Below are 17,175 nucleotides of genomic sequence, written 5' to 3'. Positions count from 1 at the left end.
CTGACCTAGAGCCTGTTTTCTTAACTTTCCCTTCACTGCCTGATTTTCATGTTCTATTTTTTTTTTTCTTAAAATGGTGGTAGAAAATGAGTTAATTATTGACTGTTTATTCCTTGTCTTACTAAAAGGACATAAATTAGGAGGAAAATAAATTAAGAATTTGTGTGTGTTGGGGTGTGGTGGTTTCACTAACTTATATTTATCCTCAGAGATGAGTAGAAAGGAAATTACTTCTTTCTAATACCCCAACTAGTACTTTGATAATAAATCAATCCCCATTTTGCTGTGAAGCTGGGCATATTAGAGGTAAAGAGCTCACATTCGGGAATCAGACAGCCTCCTTCAAATCCAGGCTTGGGTACTTTCAAGCTCAGTGGGCTGAACATCTTCAGTTCTCTCAGCCTTAATTTTCCTAACTGCTCAATGGGGATAATAAACTCCTTACTCTCGTACTACAGGAGCGCCCAACAATATCAGAAATAAAAAGCGCCTGACGTTTCGCAAAAGATATTACTTTCTCTCTCTTCCTTCTCTTCCTCACTTTTCCTGTAAAAAGGACCTTTATAAGTAAACTGATTTCAGAGAAACCGAAGTGCAAAAGTGTGAATGTCAGAGTGGATAAAATAAGGACAACAGGCCTGTTTCAGTTTTAGGTACTTCAACTGGGAATAAAACTTTAACTGTTCACAGCAACATGATGTAGCAGACACTGATGTTTTTATTAGCTCCTTGACATCCTCTGGGGAACCTCCTGTACCCCTGCCCTAGTGCCTCAGTCTAGGGACACATGTGGGGATGACTCCGCCCGTGTCAGGGCGGAAATGTGGCCCAGGCCTGGCCAAGTAGCCTATTCCATTTCCCTGAGCACTGTGTTTGGCTGAGTCACGAGCACATGACCCACATTGGGCCAATGATCGACAGACCTGGGATTTTAAACTGTTTAAGGAAGAGAAGCTACTATTTTCACTGGGTTGGACCCTGGGAGAAGATAAGCCAGGAGCTGCTATAGGGGTTGCTAGCGTCAGTGAGCCACCCTGAAAATAGGTCCATTCATTTTGGAGGAGACAGATAGAAGAGATGGTGGTGCTAGTGTACCTGGACTCTGACTTTTGATGCCTCTGGGGCCTTTAGATTTTACGGTAAAAGAAATTGCTTACTTAAGTTGCTTAGATTTGGATTTTCTGACAGCTTTCAAAAAAACAGACAAACAAGCAAGCAACACGTAACCAAACACTTGGGCATATGCAACCTGACCCATTTATGTGCAGAGACACTTTTTTTTTTCTTTTTAAATTTATTTTGGCTGCGTTGGGTCTTTGTTGCTGCACACGGGCTTTCCTTAGTTGCGACGAGTGGGGGCTACTCTTCGTTGCAGTGCGCGGGCTTCTCATTGTGGTGGCTTCTCGTTGTGGAGCACGGGCTCTGGGTGCGTGGGCTTCAGTAGTTGTGGCACATGGGCTCAGTAGTTATGGTGCACGGGCATAGTTGCTCCGCGGCATGTGAGATCTTCCCGGAGCAGGGCTCGAACTCGTGTCCCCTGCATAGCACATAAGAAACCAAGTGCCCCTCTTCTCTAGAATGCAGATTAAGTTTCTTCTTCTGCATGGAGAGAAATAGCTTTCTGTGATGAAGGTGCGTGGCATGATCCCTTCTCCGGGCTGCCGTGTGTGGTTGTTCAGGTTGTGCACTGCACAAGCGTTCCCGTGCTAGAGGACTCGTGGAGCTAAAGGCCAGTCTGTGTTGCACTCTGTGAGCTGTGCTGGCTGCCATGAGACCATTGGCCTGCAAAGAGGGACACGTTTCTAATTAACGCGAAGATGTCTTGCATGTTAGTTGCAGACCTAGCAGAATTCCACCTAAGTGTTTACCTGCTCCATTCGTAGCTCCGGATGCTGATGTCCCTGAAAAACAGATGCTATGACCATGTGGATTGGTCCCCCTGTTAATTCATCATTGGCAGCTGTGTTAGTCTTCTAGCGCTTCTGTAACAAATCACCACACGCTTAGTGGCTTGAAGTAACACAAATTTGTGAGGCCTGACACGGGTCTCACTGAGCTAAAAGCAAGGTGTCATTGGGGCTACATTCCCTTCTGGAAGTTTTCAGGGAGAATCTGTTTCCTTGGTTTTCCAGCTTCTAGAAGCCGCCTGCATTCCTGGGCTCCTGGCTCACTGCCGCCTTCTTCAGCATCTGTGATGGTGGGTTGAGCCTTTCCTGTCCCATCATCCTGACCTCCACTTCTGCCTCACTCCTCCACTTTTTAAAAATTGAAGTATAGTTGATGTACAATAATATATAAGGTACAGGTGTACCATATAGTGATTCACAATTCTTAAAGGTTATGCTCTATAATTATAAAATATTGGCCATATTCCCCATGTGTAAAATATATCCTTGTAGCTTATTTTATTTATTTATTTATTTATTTTTATGATTTTTTTTTTTTTTTTTTGCGGTACGCGGGTCTCTCACTGTTGTGGCCTCTCCCGCTGCGGAGCACAGGCTCCAGACGCGCAGGCTCAGCGACCATGGCTCACGGGCCCAGCCGCTCTGAGGCATGTGGGATCTTCCCGGACCGGGGCACAAACCCGCGTCCCCTGCATCGGCAGGCGGACTCTCAACCACTGCGCCATCAGGGAAGCCCTGCCAGTTTTAATATAAACAACTTAATGAAGAACTCTCCCTACATACTGAGCGTGTGTATCCGGCCGTCGGGGGTGCTTAGGCATTGTCATGAGGTCAGATATGAGAAATGAAATCGGTGCTCTGTATTCAGGTGGCATCTTCCTCACTAGTGTTTATCTCATCGGGCTTTCGGGAAGGTTCAGCAGCGACGACCATCTCAAGGGCAGATCTGGGGGTGATGAGCTGCTGACCCTGAGTCAGAGAGGTTGGCTTTGAGTTGTTTGCCCAGCATCCTTTCATTTATCCATTTGTTTTTTCTTTCATTCATACATTTACTTAGTGTCCTTCTGTTCTCTGGTATTGTTCTCGGTCCTGAACCCATAGCCGTGAACACGTTGAGTCAGATCTCTGCTCCAAGGACCCAACAAAGAAGGAGCGGTCTTCAGGTTTAATCAAGAAAACAAATAGAAAAGACCATGTAAGATGGGAAGCAGCTAAGCAGGGCATGAGGCAGTGACCAGGTAGGGCGACTTTAGGCCACTTGGAGGTGCTTCTAATGCTGAGACCTGCACGAGGAGAAAGACTTAGCCACGTAAAAGGAGTAGCAAAGGGGCCAGTGCAAAGGCCCTGAGGCAGGAGTTAGCTTAGTGCGTTTGAGAAAGGGCATGAAGGGCAGTGTGCATGGAGGGACGTGGACCGGGGTGGGGGGAATGCCACAGCCGGTGACTGACAGAGGCCACAGCCTCGTCAGGCAGGACTTTGTACATGGCCTTCCAAGGCATCTTAAGGTATCTTTTTTGTCCACCCATATGGACAGTTCTCAGGTGAGTTTCTAGGCCTAGGATGCAGGAAGTATGTAGTTCTCAAAGTGGGGCCCCTGGACCAGCTGCATCAGTATCACTTGTTGGAACGCAAATTCTTGGGTCCCACCCCAGACCTCCTGAATCAGAAGCTTTGCAGTGGAGCCCCAGCATGGCAAGCCCTTCGAGTGATTCCGATGACGGCCAGAGGGTGAGAAGCACCCAGTGACAGCAGGAGGGCTTTTTAATTTTTTCCTCTGTGTTTGATTCCTTGCAACCTCAAAAATTATGGCCGGAACTCACCCACCTCCCTCTCAGTCATAGTTACTGGATAAGAGCATCAGAGTAGCTACGGCATTTGTATGCAGAAGTGCAAGTGAAACGTGCCAGGTGTAGATGGGACCAGGCTTTCTTAAATCAGATTGTCTAGGATACCTGGCTGGTCACGTCTTAAAAAAAATGACATTGGATTTATCATCCCCCCCCTTCTTCCTAAGAGCCCAGAGCTCTTGCACACCCATTATTTGAAGTAGTCTTGCGATTTTTACTTAGGAAAAAAATTCTCTGGGATAAGAGGGATCTCCATTTGAACAACCCCAAAAAATTCTTCTGCAGATGGATTTTTATGTATGTTTGCAGTCATTACATGCATGTTTGCACATTATGTAGCAGAAGCATTTTATGGAAATTGACTAGAATAGTGGTTCTCAAACTGTAGCGTGTATCAGAATCCCTTGGGGGACTGTGCAAGCAGAGATTACTGAGTCCCAACCAGAGTGTCTGAATCAGTAGGTCTGCAGTGGGGCCTGAGAATTTGCATCTCTAACAGATTCTTAGGTGATGTTGAAGTTGCCAGGGCGGGGCCACACATGGAGAGCCCATTGCTGGAACACAGAGTTCAGAAAGATATGACTGTCTTAAAACTAGGATTAGGTTCAGCTGTGAGTAACAGAAGCTACAACATAACAGTGGCTGAAACAAACTAGAAATCGATTCTCTCTTCCCGTAAACATCCAAGCTAATGCAGCGGCACTGGGGTCACCTGGGAATCGGACCCCTTCTCTCTTGTCCCTCTTCTAACATGTGATTCCTTCTCACTATTGCATGTACTAATGGATAAATTTGTTTATCCATTAATCTATTGAAGGGCCGCTTGGTCACTTCAAGGTTGGCAGTTATGTGTAAAGCTGCTGTAAACAGTCCTGTGCAGGCTCTTGTGTGGTCATAAATTTTCCACTCCTCTGGGTAAATATGAAGGAGTGTGATTGCTGGATGGTATGGAAGAAGTATGTTTAGGTTTATAAGATATCGCCAAACTGTGTTTGAAAGTGGCTGCACCATTCTGCATTCCCACCAGCACTGAATGAGAGTTCCTGTTTCTCCACATCCTCACCAGCTCTTGGTGTTGTCAGTGTTTTTTTAATAGGTGTGTCGTGGTTATGTAGACTTTTTGCTGGATATTTAGTTTGTTGCTAATTTTTCACTTTAAGCCTGACACTGTGCCGAACATTCTAACAATATAAACTTTTCTGAGCATTTCTTTATTTTTTTATGTCTAGGAATAGATTCCAAGGCATGCAATGAATGGGGCAGAGAGAAAGGGAACTGCAGCTTCTCTGAGGTATTGAGAAGGTACTAGGTATCTCCAGGTATTCATCTCCTGGGAATATGACCATAATTACGCTTTCACATGAGCCCTGTATGAGAGTGTAGCTATGACTGAACTCTGGGCAGCGTTGTTCATTGCGGTATTAAAAGCTCTGTGTCAAGTCTGTGAGGAAAAAGATACCATGTTGAGTGTGACATGAATTTTATCTCTATTTTCAGACCCTGGTAGAATCTCATCTAAGTGGGTCTCCTACACTCACTTTGTCCGGAAGGTCACTGCAGTTATGCCTTCGCTACCTTGGATGGTCAGAGCATTTGATGTGACCTTTCAACATATATATCCATGACTGACACGCGTGCCTGCCTACATACGTACATGGCATATATACGTACAATTTCCTAAATTGTAAAACTGGAGTGATGGTTCCCTAATAGGAATGGTTTTGCTTCCCAGTTAGGGTTGCCAGGTATAGCAGATAAATATACAAAATGTCCAGTTAAAGTTGATTTTCAAATAAACCATGAATGTCCCATGCAATGTTTGGTACTTACACTAAGAAAAGTATTCGTTATTATCCTGAAATTCAAATATAAACGGATGCCCTGTGTGTTTATCTGGTAACTTTACCCTGAGGGGCATTTGGCAACATCTAGAGACATTTATGGTTGTCACAACGGGGCAAGGGAGTTCTACTGGCATCTAGTGAGTTGAGGTCAAGGATGCTGGTAAATATTCAACAATGCACCAAACAACCTCCTACAATAGAGAATTATCCTCAGTAATCCTGGGGTGGAAAGTCCCTGGTTGAGACTGCCTGAATTTCCATTTTATTTCCAGGCTTCTGCATTTAGCTAGTGAAATGTAAAGGCCGACAGGGACTAAAAATGATTAATGTATATGGGAACGTATAACTCTCCTTACAGCCTCTCTATTTCAGGTTACAGGTCTACCTGACTGGCCATGCTTCCATCTGTGCACCCTCGTTTATTTTTCTCCATGGCTTTTCCGGCTGCGTGAAATTACATTACATGAGTTTATTTCTTTACTTGTGTTTTTAAATCTTCCCTCTTCACTAGGATGTCAGCCTTGCGAGGATAGGGATATCATTCCTTCTGTTTAAGCCTGTCTCTCCAGCACCTCGGACAGCTCCTGGCACAGTTATTCGTGCCACGAATGACAGGAGGAATAAAGACGGAAACGTATCTTTTAAGAGAACTCCACAGCTTCCCAACACATTTCTCATAACAAATTATTCTTGAAGCTAGAGGGCTTTCTCACACTTAAATCTACACTTAAATCTGCTGCATTTGCCGCTGGCTACGTGCTTTAGTTGTCAGGCTCCTTTGGGAAGCTGCAGTCAGATACCAGTTTCCTCAATCATTCAAAGTATGAAAATGTGCTTGAGAAAGGAAGACGGATTCCCTTCTGAAATATCGGAATCAACAAATTCAGCGTTTTAGAAGCAAATTAAGAACCACGTGGATAAAGTAAATGTGTTCACCTCTGTAAACGGACCTTTCTCCTATACTTTTATCGCCCCCCCCCCCCCGCAGTGTTCTGGGGGGAAGGGGTAAAAGGGATGCAATTCTTTTCAAGGTCTTCAAAAAGTGTCCCTTTCCTGACACAAATCTCAAGGGACAACCTGTGTCTTTCCCTGGAGCTAACATTTTCTCACTTAAAGAGTACATGACAAGCCCCCCCAAATGTGTTCAGCTCTGTGCTGGGTTCTGGGGGCATCACACATGTCATCTCCCAGCTTTTGCTGCAAGAGCAGGTCCTGAAAGCCCTGGACCTGAAATTCAAGCAGCCTCTGTAGACCAGTCACCAAAAAGTACCTATTCTTGTGTCAGCCTCAGCTATAACAACCGCGACTCTTGGGCTTGATGTACGAATTATATTTTTCCAGTATTTATTAAGAGAGGTGCACGGCTAATTACAATTTTTAAAAACACGTTTTTCTGTGTACCACTGGGAATTAATCAAGCATGGTGCCATTGAAACTCAAGCCACCTTCTGGCAAAAGCATGAAAAGGTGAACACAACAGGGATGGGTCCTTGAATCCCTCCTTGAGGGTCACATTGCTTAGTGCTAAAGGAGCCAGGCCGTTGGGTTGACATTCTGTCTCTGCCATGTACCAGCTGTGTGACTTTAGGCAAGTCCCTTGACCTCTCTGGATCTCAGTTTCCTCACTGTGATATGAGGATGATAAAAAGCACCTAACGCATGGGGGTGCTGGGAGTATTACATTCTTTGATCATTCTAGAGAGTATAGACCAGTGTCCAGAATGAAGTAAGTGTTATCATTAAATAAATAATTTAGTGGGGAAAACGAACTCCCTTAACTGTGATGCAAAGCAGAAGTTGCTACACATCCAAGGAGAAATCAAAATGCCGCATAGACAGAGACCTCATTTGGCTGGGGTGTTTGGGGAGGGCTTCTTAGATCTGGAGGCCCTCATATGCAGTGTTCCAGAACAAATGGCCATTTTCCTGTTAGAGGTTTGCTGTGGGGAGAGAGCATGACAACCCGGAGGGTGAGAGCAGCAGAAGAGGGAACCTAGGGTTGCACTTGAATGACCGCTCAGTCTGGTCGGAGCGTAGGTTAGATGCGGCAGATAGCAAGAGCCTGAAGCTGGGGAGGGAGGGTGGCTGTGAATATACTCAGAGATTTTGAACGTTGAGCTACAGAATGTAAATTTCACATGGGAGTCATTGGCGAGCCAAGGAAGTCTTTTTAATGATAACAGAAGAAGTTGATAGGATCACAGTGGAATGTGGCGAATTCAAGCCCAGGCAGCAGACCAGTAGGATCAGTGTTTAATCACTGGCTCTGATGGGAGGGAGGATGGACACCTGGTCTGTAAGGTTTGCCAGTGTCCATAGTGTAAACACTCCCACCATGGGCGACTGACATCTACCCACCTGAAGTTACTGGATGTGGAGCTGGAAGGAGATGCATAGAATCAGCTCTTGCGAGTCTGTACCTGCCTGCCAGGTCCAGCCACCGTTGCCCTAGACCTACCTTCTCCAGTCCCCCCTGGGCGCTGACTGGTTGTGTGACCTTGGTCAAGTTGTCCGTCCCTTTGACTCTCGATTACCTTATCTACAAAAGGGGGAAAATAATACAAAACAACGTAAATGACACTTCCAATCATTAAAAGAGAAAGGCAATGGTCAGAAGTCTAAAATTATTCCCCAGGCAGCATTCCTTCCGGAGGTTCCAGAAGACAGTCGTTTCCCTGCCTTTCCAACTTCTAGAGGCTGCTTCAGTGCCCTAGTTCATGGCCCCTTCCTCCATCTTCAAAGCCAGAAAGAAGCATCTTCTTCCTCTCTGACCTCCTGACATTCTGTTATAAAGACCTTTGTGATGACGTTGGTCCCACTGGATAAACCAGGCTCATCTCCCATCTCAAAACATTTAACTTAATCAGGCTGGCAAAGTCCCTTAGGCCATGAAGGTCATGTATTCACAGGTGAGGGTTAGGTTGTGGATATCTTTGGCAGGAGGCACTATATGGCCCATGGCAGTGACCATAGACAACACTGTGTGTGCGTCTGTGTGTGCGTCTGTGTGTGCATGCATGTTTACGGAGCTGTCTACGATCGTTGACATAAATATAAACAGGTACAAAGCATATTTATAATAGTGACTCTATACCTACATATGTGTATACAGAGAAGCAGAGAGATGAGGTGGTAGAGAAAAAAGGATTCAGGGTCAAAGGCCAGTTTTGTTTGTTTCTGAAGTCTGAGTATACTAGGTTTTTATACTGCGATGAGCTATCCAGTTGACAGGGAGAAGTAGATGATGTGGAAGCTTGAGAAGGAAAAGTTGCTGGACCTTAAGGACTGATTTTTGAAGGAAAAGGAGATGCTTATCATCATAGGCAAAGATGGGTAGCAAATTCTAAGTTGCTGTCAGATTTGCTGGAGGGAAGATGAGAGAGTTCCTTTCTGGTAGATTCCGAAGTACAAGTCATCAGCTGAGCATGTGTCGGGGGTCGGGTGGGACAGTTGACTATTCATCTCTGCATAGGGCAGCCCCGGTACCCAGGAGTAAGAGGGAACCAGGGGAGTGAGCTGAGCCAGTTAGGCACTTTGATTAGGCTTTGTGTCTTGAACAACCTCTAATCCAGGTTCCTAGAGGCATACTTCTCATCTCAGTCTGGGGCTTTCAGGAACGCCGTGAAGCTCACAGAATACGTAGTGTGTCCCAGCTCTCAGTAACGCCATCCGCTTTCCTTCTTATCTCTGACACATTCACCTGGGACCCGGCAAGATCACAGGAAACAGGGAAGCGCCAGGGTTTCCCCTGTATGAGATTCATGTATGAGGTTGTATGAATTTGCTTTTGACTACAGCCTTGGCTGCTTCACATGTGTTTTGATATGCACTGTTGTCACTATCAGTATCTTGTAAATACAGTGTAATTAAAAGCTGTCTTTTTATTCTTTATCCAAGAACCATTTAGTAGTTTTTTGTTCCAAGCAGGGAGCAGTGTTTCTATTTTTCTCTTGTTATTGATTTATATTTTGATTGCATATGCTCATGGAATCATGGAATACAATTTAAGTTATTTTTGTGATTTTTTTTTTAAAGGTTTTCTTGTGGCTTTGTATATGATGTTTGGCAAGAGTCCATGAAGAGTATAAATAAGAGTATCCTTTGTAGAAATTACAACCTCATAATTTATATTATTTATAACTTCCTAGCCTTACTTACTTTTCCATCCTTCATAAGTCGAGATTGGGAAAGGAGGTATATAATATTTTCCAAAAAGATTGTTACTATCCATTTTTCATTTGTAACTTTAAGAGATTTGTTATATTAATTTTGGAGATATATTTTTGCTTAAAGTATTTATTACTATACATGCATTATGAATTGTATCTTTCCATGAAAATTAAGACCTTTAACCCAGGTGGTTATTTTTTCTCTTGAATTTACTTTTTATCCTCTGATATTAAAGTTGTGCTATTTTTTTTTTACCCGCTATGGAATGTCTATGCTCAGATTTTTTTTTTTTTAAATCTCTCAGTCACTTTATTTAGGAGTTCTCTTGCAGACAGTTTAAACTCATTGTCTTATAATTTTTGAGTCATCCTGACAGTGTTTGTCTTTTCACAGGAGAGTTTAACTCATTTATATTTAGTGTCATAATTAACAAATTTGTTCTTACTCCTTTCATCATATTTTATGCTTTTTATCATTTTTCTTTCTTGATGATCTGTGTTCTGTATTTTCAATATACCACTCAATGAGCTGTTTGTTTTCTCTCTTTCTCTCTCTCCCTTCCTAATTTGTAAGCCAAACAGCCTGATTTTAAACTTGTAAAAAATTATAGTTAAATATATATTTATTTGGTTACCATAGACAAAAATAAAGCCACTTCTATGGAGATACAAAATTAGTACCCTTTTACTTTTTTTCTTTTCATGTTTCTTTTGGCATTTTTACCATGCGTATGATTTTTAAATAACAAAATGTTTGGATTATGGTTTTTCTTTGATCAATAACTATTTCGACCTTGTTGGTTTTGCCTACATTTAAAACTGTATTTGAATTTATTCGGTGCTTAAATGTTTTCATGTTTATGTCATGACTTTCCTGTTCCTGAATATTACACTTTAAACACCTCCTGGCTGCCTGAATAATAGGCTTCAGTGTTTTGGGGTTTTTTTCTTAAGGAAGGATAGATAGGATGTAGCCTTGCATCTTTCTACTGTTCTCACATATTATCGGGAAAATCTCTAGGTTAGGGCATTGTTCAATTTGAACATTCTCCATCAGATTTATGGAAATTTTTAAGACTTAATTTTGTACAGTAGATACAACTGAGGCCAGTTTGATTTTTTTCGTTTTGAATTTCTGTTTTATTTTTAAATAAGCACTTATAGAATTATTTATTTATCCTTGACATTAAGAAATGGCTTTAGGAAATCCCTGAAAGGTGGTGTTTCCAGTTTTCCTTGGAATTCAGTGAAGTATTTATTTATTTTTACCCCAGGACTGTTTTCCTTTCTCGATTGTCTTTTGATGATGCTGCTTTTGCATTTTCTGCTCTTTTTCTTAGAAGCCCTGTTATCTGCATATATATCTAATGTGGGTCATGTCTGCAGCCTGCCACCGATCATCATTTTCATTTCTTGTCTTTTCCATTTAGCTTTAGGGAAAGCTTCAAAAATTCTCTTTTTCACAGGATAAATTCAATTTTCTCCTTTTTCATATCTTTCTTATTGCTTCTGAGACCATTTTAAATCCCTTACTTTTAATACTGCCATATCTTCTTCCATCTTAGTCTTATTTCATTATAAAATAACAAGGGTACTGGATTTTCTTGATTAGCGAGAGCATAGAGGTTATTCTGTGTAAAATATACATCAGTATTCTGTGGTAACTACCCTTCAAAGCTTTGTTGTTCCTCCGTCTCTTCAGGGCCCTTTCAAATGCGCTTCTTTGATGGTGCAGTTTTTATTTATGAAACAAACATTTTATCCTCCTTCTGTTTTTCGTCTGTATTTGCCTTCTCTCTAGCTGTCCTTGAATGAGGGTAGCCTCTAGTGCCTTGGAATTTCCCTGACACAGGGGAGTGGGTTCCTCTTCTTTCCATTTGGTTTCCACTTGCTCTTGTTAGAGCTGCACGTGAAACGTCCACCTGGAAGGGCGCTGGCCCTACATTCCCATATCAGTGATGCAGTAGCCTGAGCAGCACGGGAATGCCTTGGCTTTCCTGGTACTGTCCCTTCTCTCAGTTTGGCACAGCTGCTACACTGGGGACCAGGTTCCTGTAAGTCATTTTGCTTTGGCTTGGACTCAGTCCACAGTGAGACTGTGTCGTACCTCCTGTTCCACATTAGCAAGAGGCCCTGATTCTGGGGTTTTCTGCACAGTGTGGTCCGACTCGCTCCTGAGTCTTTCAATCCAGCTGATTACAGATGTTGTCAGCAGCCAGCATCAGGTACGTTACCCAGTGCGAGGCATCCCTGGGATACAGTGGCCTTTGCTCTTAGAAATATCAAGGTAGTTCCACCAGGCTATTGTCTTCTTTTATGATGTCATTCTTAGAGATGCTAGATTTAGCCAACAGCAATTCAGGGTGCCCAGTAACATTTGGATTTCAGATAAACAACAAATTTTGTTCTTGTTTTTAATTATAAGCATGCCCCATGCAATGTTTCTGTCAATTAGAAATGGAAACATAACTGGGTTTCCTGTATGTTGTATCTGGCAACCCTCACCATGCTGTATTTTCTGCATGAGGCATTGGTATCCCATGTAACTTCTCAGGAATTCTCGCAGGCCAGGGCGTGCAATTTGCACTGAATATTCAACACAGACGCAGATTTTTACTTATTACTATATTCCCTTAGTTACTGCTTTTGAGTCCACTCAGGGGAAATTTTAAAAGTCTGTGCTCAAATCACCGTCTTTCTCAGGTTTCGTAAAAGCATTGTTTAGGGGAAATTATTTTTTCAAAATGGTAAATTAAGAGAAAATCTCTATGAGGTCACTGCGTTGCTTAACGATGGGAACATGTCACTTTCTTTCAAATAAGCATATAAAGTCACAGCACCAAAATCAAATGTCATTTTTTTTCTTAATGGGTTAAGTGCAATTTACCACGTGCAACTTCTTTGTTAATTGATACCTTGCTCTTTTTTTTATGTGGAATTGGTGCTCGTAGGTTATAATAGCCACCCCCGAGGTCAAGTTTTACTTCTTAATCTATTCTGTGCATGGTGGAACATTATTTTTTGAATTTTGTTTAAAAAAAAGACAGAAAAAGGAAATAACACTAGCTTTAGGTCAACTTGGAGCAATTTTTTTTTTTTTTTTTTGCGGTACACGGGCCTCTCACTGCTGTGGCCTCTCCCGTTGCGGAGCACAGGCTCCGGACGCGCAGGCTCAGCGGCTATGGCTCATGGGCCCAGCCGCTCCGCGGCATGTGGGATCTTCCCGGACCGGGGCACGAACCTGTGTCCCCTGCATCGGCAGGCGGACTCTCAACCACTGCGCCACCAGGGAAGCCCCCAACTTGGAGCATTTTTAAGCAGTAAACATGTAGGTCAGTTACCAGGTGAAAAGACAAATAGGCTCTTCGTGGAATGAAGCTTAGAAATGACTTCCCTTTGAATGGTGCCCATGGTGTCCCCCTGGTTGCTTTCCCAAATAAATTCAGGGGACCCACAGCCACTGCCCTTGGAATATGTAATTAGTTTGCACGGTTAAGTTTGGTGTACTCAAATAGGGGTCAGGTGTTCCAGCAGGAAAGTTCACGGAGCCTTGGTGTCTGGTATTAATGTTTGACTATCTATAACCTGGCTGTTTGGCTTCAGCAGTGTGTCTACAATGAATGACAGGCTGGTGTGTTGACAACCCGAGTGGTGCCAAGATGCATTTATAAGAATCAGGGCGTCTGTGAGTCTGTTTCTGTTTTGTAAATAAGTTCATTTGTATCATTTTTAAAAATGTATTTACAAAAGCAAAACAGATCTCGAAAACAAGCTTAGGGTTACCAAAGGGGACACGTGGGGTGGGGAGAGGGATAAATTGGGAGCTTGGAATGAACATCTACACACACTATATATAAGACAGATAACCAACAAGGACCTACTGTGTAGCACAGGGAACTCTACTCAGTATTCTGTGATAACCTAAATGGGAAAAGAATCTGAAAAAGGATGGATACATGTATATGTATAACTGAAACACTTGGCAGTACACCTGAACCTAACCCAACATTGTAAGTCACCTGTACTCCAGTGACATTAAAAAAAAAAAAAAAGAATCGGGGCACTGTGTGATGGATGTAGGTCTTTTATCACCAAGATTACATGGAGCTCTTCATGGGATAAAAGGATGGAGGATTCTAATTATAGAGTGATGGCAACGGAGGAGACGGCATATAAAATCCTGGTGTAAAAATATAATCTGCTTTTATAATATTGCAAGCATAATTCATTTGTTGATTCATTTTTCAAATATTTACTGAGAAGCTAGTATTTGTCGGGTGCTCTTCTAAGGATGACGAATAAAACAGAGAAAAGGCTCATACGTCATCTCTGCTCACTTGCATATAACCCACTGGGGCATGAAGGGAATTACAGAAAGAGCATGAAGTCCTGTGATGGGGAAGTATGAGATCTACAGAAGGACATCGCTGGTGCATAGAAACGCAGAATCATGCAGTCAGAGGAGGCATTCCAGAGAAGTGACATTTATGACGCAGCCTGAGCAGTCACAGGAGTGTAGCCAGCACAGTGGGGGAGGGGAGGTGGTACCCAGAGGTGGGATGAAGGAGAAAGCTTCAGCCCTGAACATGAGCACGCAACTCACTGCCTCTGCTTCAGCTTCACGAAAAACTCACATGTGACAATACACGTTTATTGAAAATATAAATCCTGAGGGATTTCCAGAACGTTAAGAAAAATGTAGTCCTGATAAAGGAATGAGGTCTCTTGTGAGGTCTATGATATTCTGATGTTTGAAAAAGAATTTCTGATGTATTAGGTTGAATCATATGAAATCGCCGCTTGGGTGAATCGAAACTGCTCAGATACTGGAAGTTTCAAATGGTTCAGGGCCGCAGACACCTTCATTGCTGAACTGGGGCACTCAGCCTGGCCTGAGTTGGGTGGTGCCATGGAATTGAGGGAGCCCTTCCCTCGGGGCTGTCCATCAACTCGGGATGAGTGTATGTCAAGCTGGCTTCTTGTCCAGAAGCAGGATGGACCACAGCTGAGTGTCCTGCACTGTTAGAACTGGATGGGGGCCTCCATACTCTGGTTGGTGCCCTCCTACTTCAGACCAGTCCAGGAGAGGCAGAGAGGCTCAGTGACTTGCCTGTTCTCTCTCGAGATCTGTGCAGCAAAGTCACAGTCAAGACCCCTTTTTCTCTGAGTCCTTTGCTTCCTTCTCTGTTCACAGACAACAGCCAAGAGGGGTCCAGGCTCATGTAGGCGTCGTGCATCGGAAAGGGTGCTCACGTGAGCCTCTGAAACAGTTTGGCCCGATCAGTGTCAGGGCTTCCGTTGCTTTTACTGCAAAAGAACCAGTGATAATTACAGGGCGACTAATGAGAAGGGCTTCAGATATCTTGTGGAGCTTTGCCTAGAAAGTCAGTGATCCCAGAGCCAATAATTTCCGTTTCTAAAGCCTGTTAAGTTGGGTCTTGAATTATGTAATTTCTGTGTCCGTGTTTTTCTTCCAGAATATAAGGCACAATGTAAAAATAACATTTTGGAATGTTCCCCCTGAGGGAGGGATATGCTTAGTAAGGAAAAAAAAAAAAAAAGAATGCTTTCTGTGCATTGGGGTCAACATAGCTTTTAGGAAGGATGAGTGATGGGCTTCCCTTGGTTCTTGGGTTCTAGGGACACATGGACCCGACATGACGTGGTCAGCCCATCTCATCTGTTTCTGGAGGTTTCCTCCTAGCATTATCCTTCCGAGGTCTTTTCTCTCCATCTCTCAGCTTAACCTCCAGGAAAGTATGTGATGTCCGAATGATATGTGATTGTCCACCTTAACGTCCTTTTATCATTTCCCGATGGTCAGTGAGTCCTTATGTGCAGCGTGTGTATCTGGTGGAACATAAAATAGTCTTGGGTAGGATATGGACACAGCCTCAAACCACATGCTGAGAAAGTCATTCTCGTTTCCAATCTTGGTCCATCTGGTTGAGTTAACGGGAATGCCCTTCTCTGTTGGATGCCAGCACATTCTTAAGACCTTTCCCATGAGGATCTCTCCCTTTAACGAAAAGAGAACAAGTCTTAGGCATAACCCATCGCCTCCTAAGCGCACCAGGACCTCTAGCTGAAAATTAAAGGCATGATTTGAAATTTATTTATCTGCACACTTAGCTTCTGTGCATGGCCATTGATGCCTGTTGTCTACTCCAGTGGCATCAGTTTTTTTGAAGAAATATATTTCCTATAAGATGAGTTGATTTAAGTAAGACCTTTTGAATAAAGAATTGCATAATTAGTGCAAAGACAAGGCAATCCTTATAAAGGGGGGGAAGAGGTCTGAAATACTGGTACCCTTGCCCTGGAGTTTCTAACCCCTGAACCCCGATTCCTCCCGACAGTGGTGGCAAGCCGAGGCATCCTGGAGAGCATCCAGAGGTTCTCCTCGCTGCCCACCTACCTCCCAGTGACCTACCACATCCATCACGCGGACGTGTCCTTCTTCCTGAAGGAAGCCAACCAGGACGTCATGAGAAACTCCAGTCTGCAGTCGCGCGTGGAGTCCTTTCTGGTTTACAGATCCAAGAGGTTCCCCGTCCTGAACGCCAGCTACGGGCCTTTCGCCATCGAGCAGGTGGTGCCCCAGGACTTGATGCTGCCCTCCAGCCCGTTTGGATTCACCAGCACGTTTTCCCTGAACTGGAAGCTGAAAGCGCACATCCTGCGGGACAAGGTCTCCCTGAGCCGGCCCCGCGTGCACGTGCTCTTCCACGTGGTGGGCAGGGACTGGGACGATGCCGGCCCCGCGCAGAGGCTGCCCTGCCTGCGGGTGTTCGCCTTCCGGGAGACCCGGGAGGTGAGGGGCAGCTGCCGGCTGCAGGGGGCCCTGGGGCTGTGCGTTGCGCAGCTGGAGCTCCCGGCCGGCTGGTTCGGGCCCCCCACGGTGGTGGCCGGGAGGAAGAAGTCGCCCGAGCCCCCCGAGGGCAGCCCCGTGGAGCTCTACTACGCCCTGCAGCCCGGGGACGAGCGCGGAGACTGTGCCAGGAGAGCCGGAGGGATGCGGACGGGCCGCGGCGACATCGATGAGTCGGGGCCTCCCTTGCAGAGGATCGGCAGTGTTTTTCTTTACCAGACCCCGAGCCGGCCACCCCTGAGAGAGCTGCGTTTGGACAACCACGTGGCCGTGCAGTACGTGCCAAAGACGGTCAGGCAGGGAGATGTGCTGACGTTTCCCGTCTCCATCTCCAAAAACTCCACCGAGGACCGCTTCACACTGAGGTGAGTTCATTGGGAGTATCTCCCTGTAGCATCTCCAAGGTCAAAGGGCGCTTCTGGGAACCCTGTCTGTTTGATCCGGAGCGATGTGTTAGCGTTGTCCGGGGTAGAAGCATCCTTCCAGGTTTACAGGCTCCGTGTTCGCTGTCAAATCGAGAGACCAGCTGGATCTCTC

General features: G+C 44.4%; 1 protein-coding gene across 2 annotated transcripts in view; it reads left to right on the top strand.

The window, feature by feature from the left end:
• Nucleotides 1–17,175, top strand: part of TMEM132D (transmembrane protein 132D) — a 638,604-nt gene that overhangs the window by 157,460 nt on the left and 463,969 nt on the right. Inside the window, exon 2 of one of the 2 annotated variants that reach the window (XM_004276640.4) lies at nucleotides 16,127–17,003. The exons of the other annotated variant lie outside the window; for it this stretch is intronic. Within the exon in view, the coding sequence (XP_004276688.1) occupies nucleotides 16,127–17,003 (877 nt within the window). The remainder of the gene's footprint in view (nucleotides 1–16,126; nucleotides 17,004–17,175) is intronic. 2 annotated transcript variants of the gene reach the window in all.

Source organism: Orcinus orca, chromosome 15 (assembly GCF_937001465.1).
Source record: "Orcinus orca chromosome 15, mOrcOrc1.1, whole genome shotgun sequence".
Taxonomy (NCBI): Eukaryota; Metazoa; Chordata; class Mammalia; order Artiodactyla; family Delphinidae; genus Orcinus; species Orcinus orca.
Note: the sequence above shows the minus strand (reverse complement) of the source record. Positions and strands in the feature narration are given on the sequence as shown.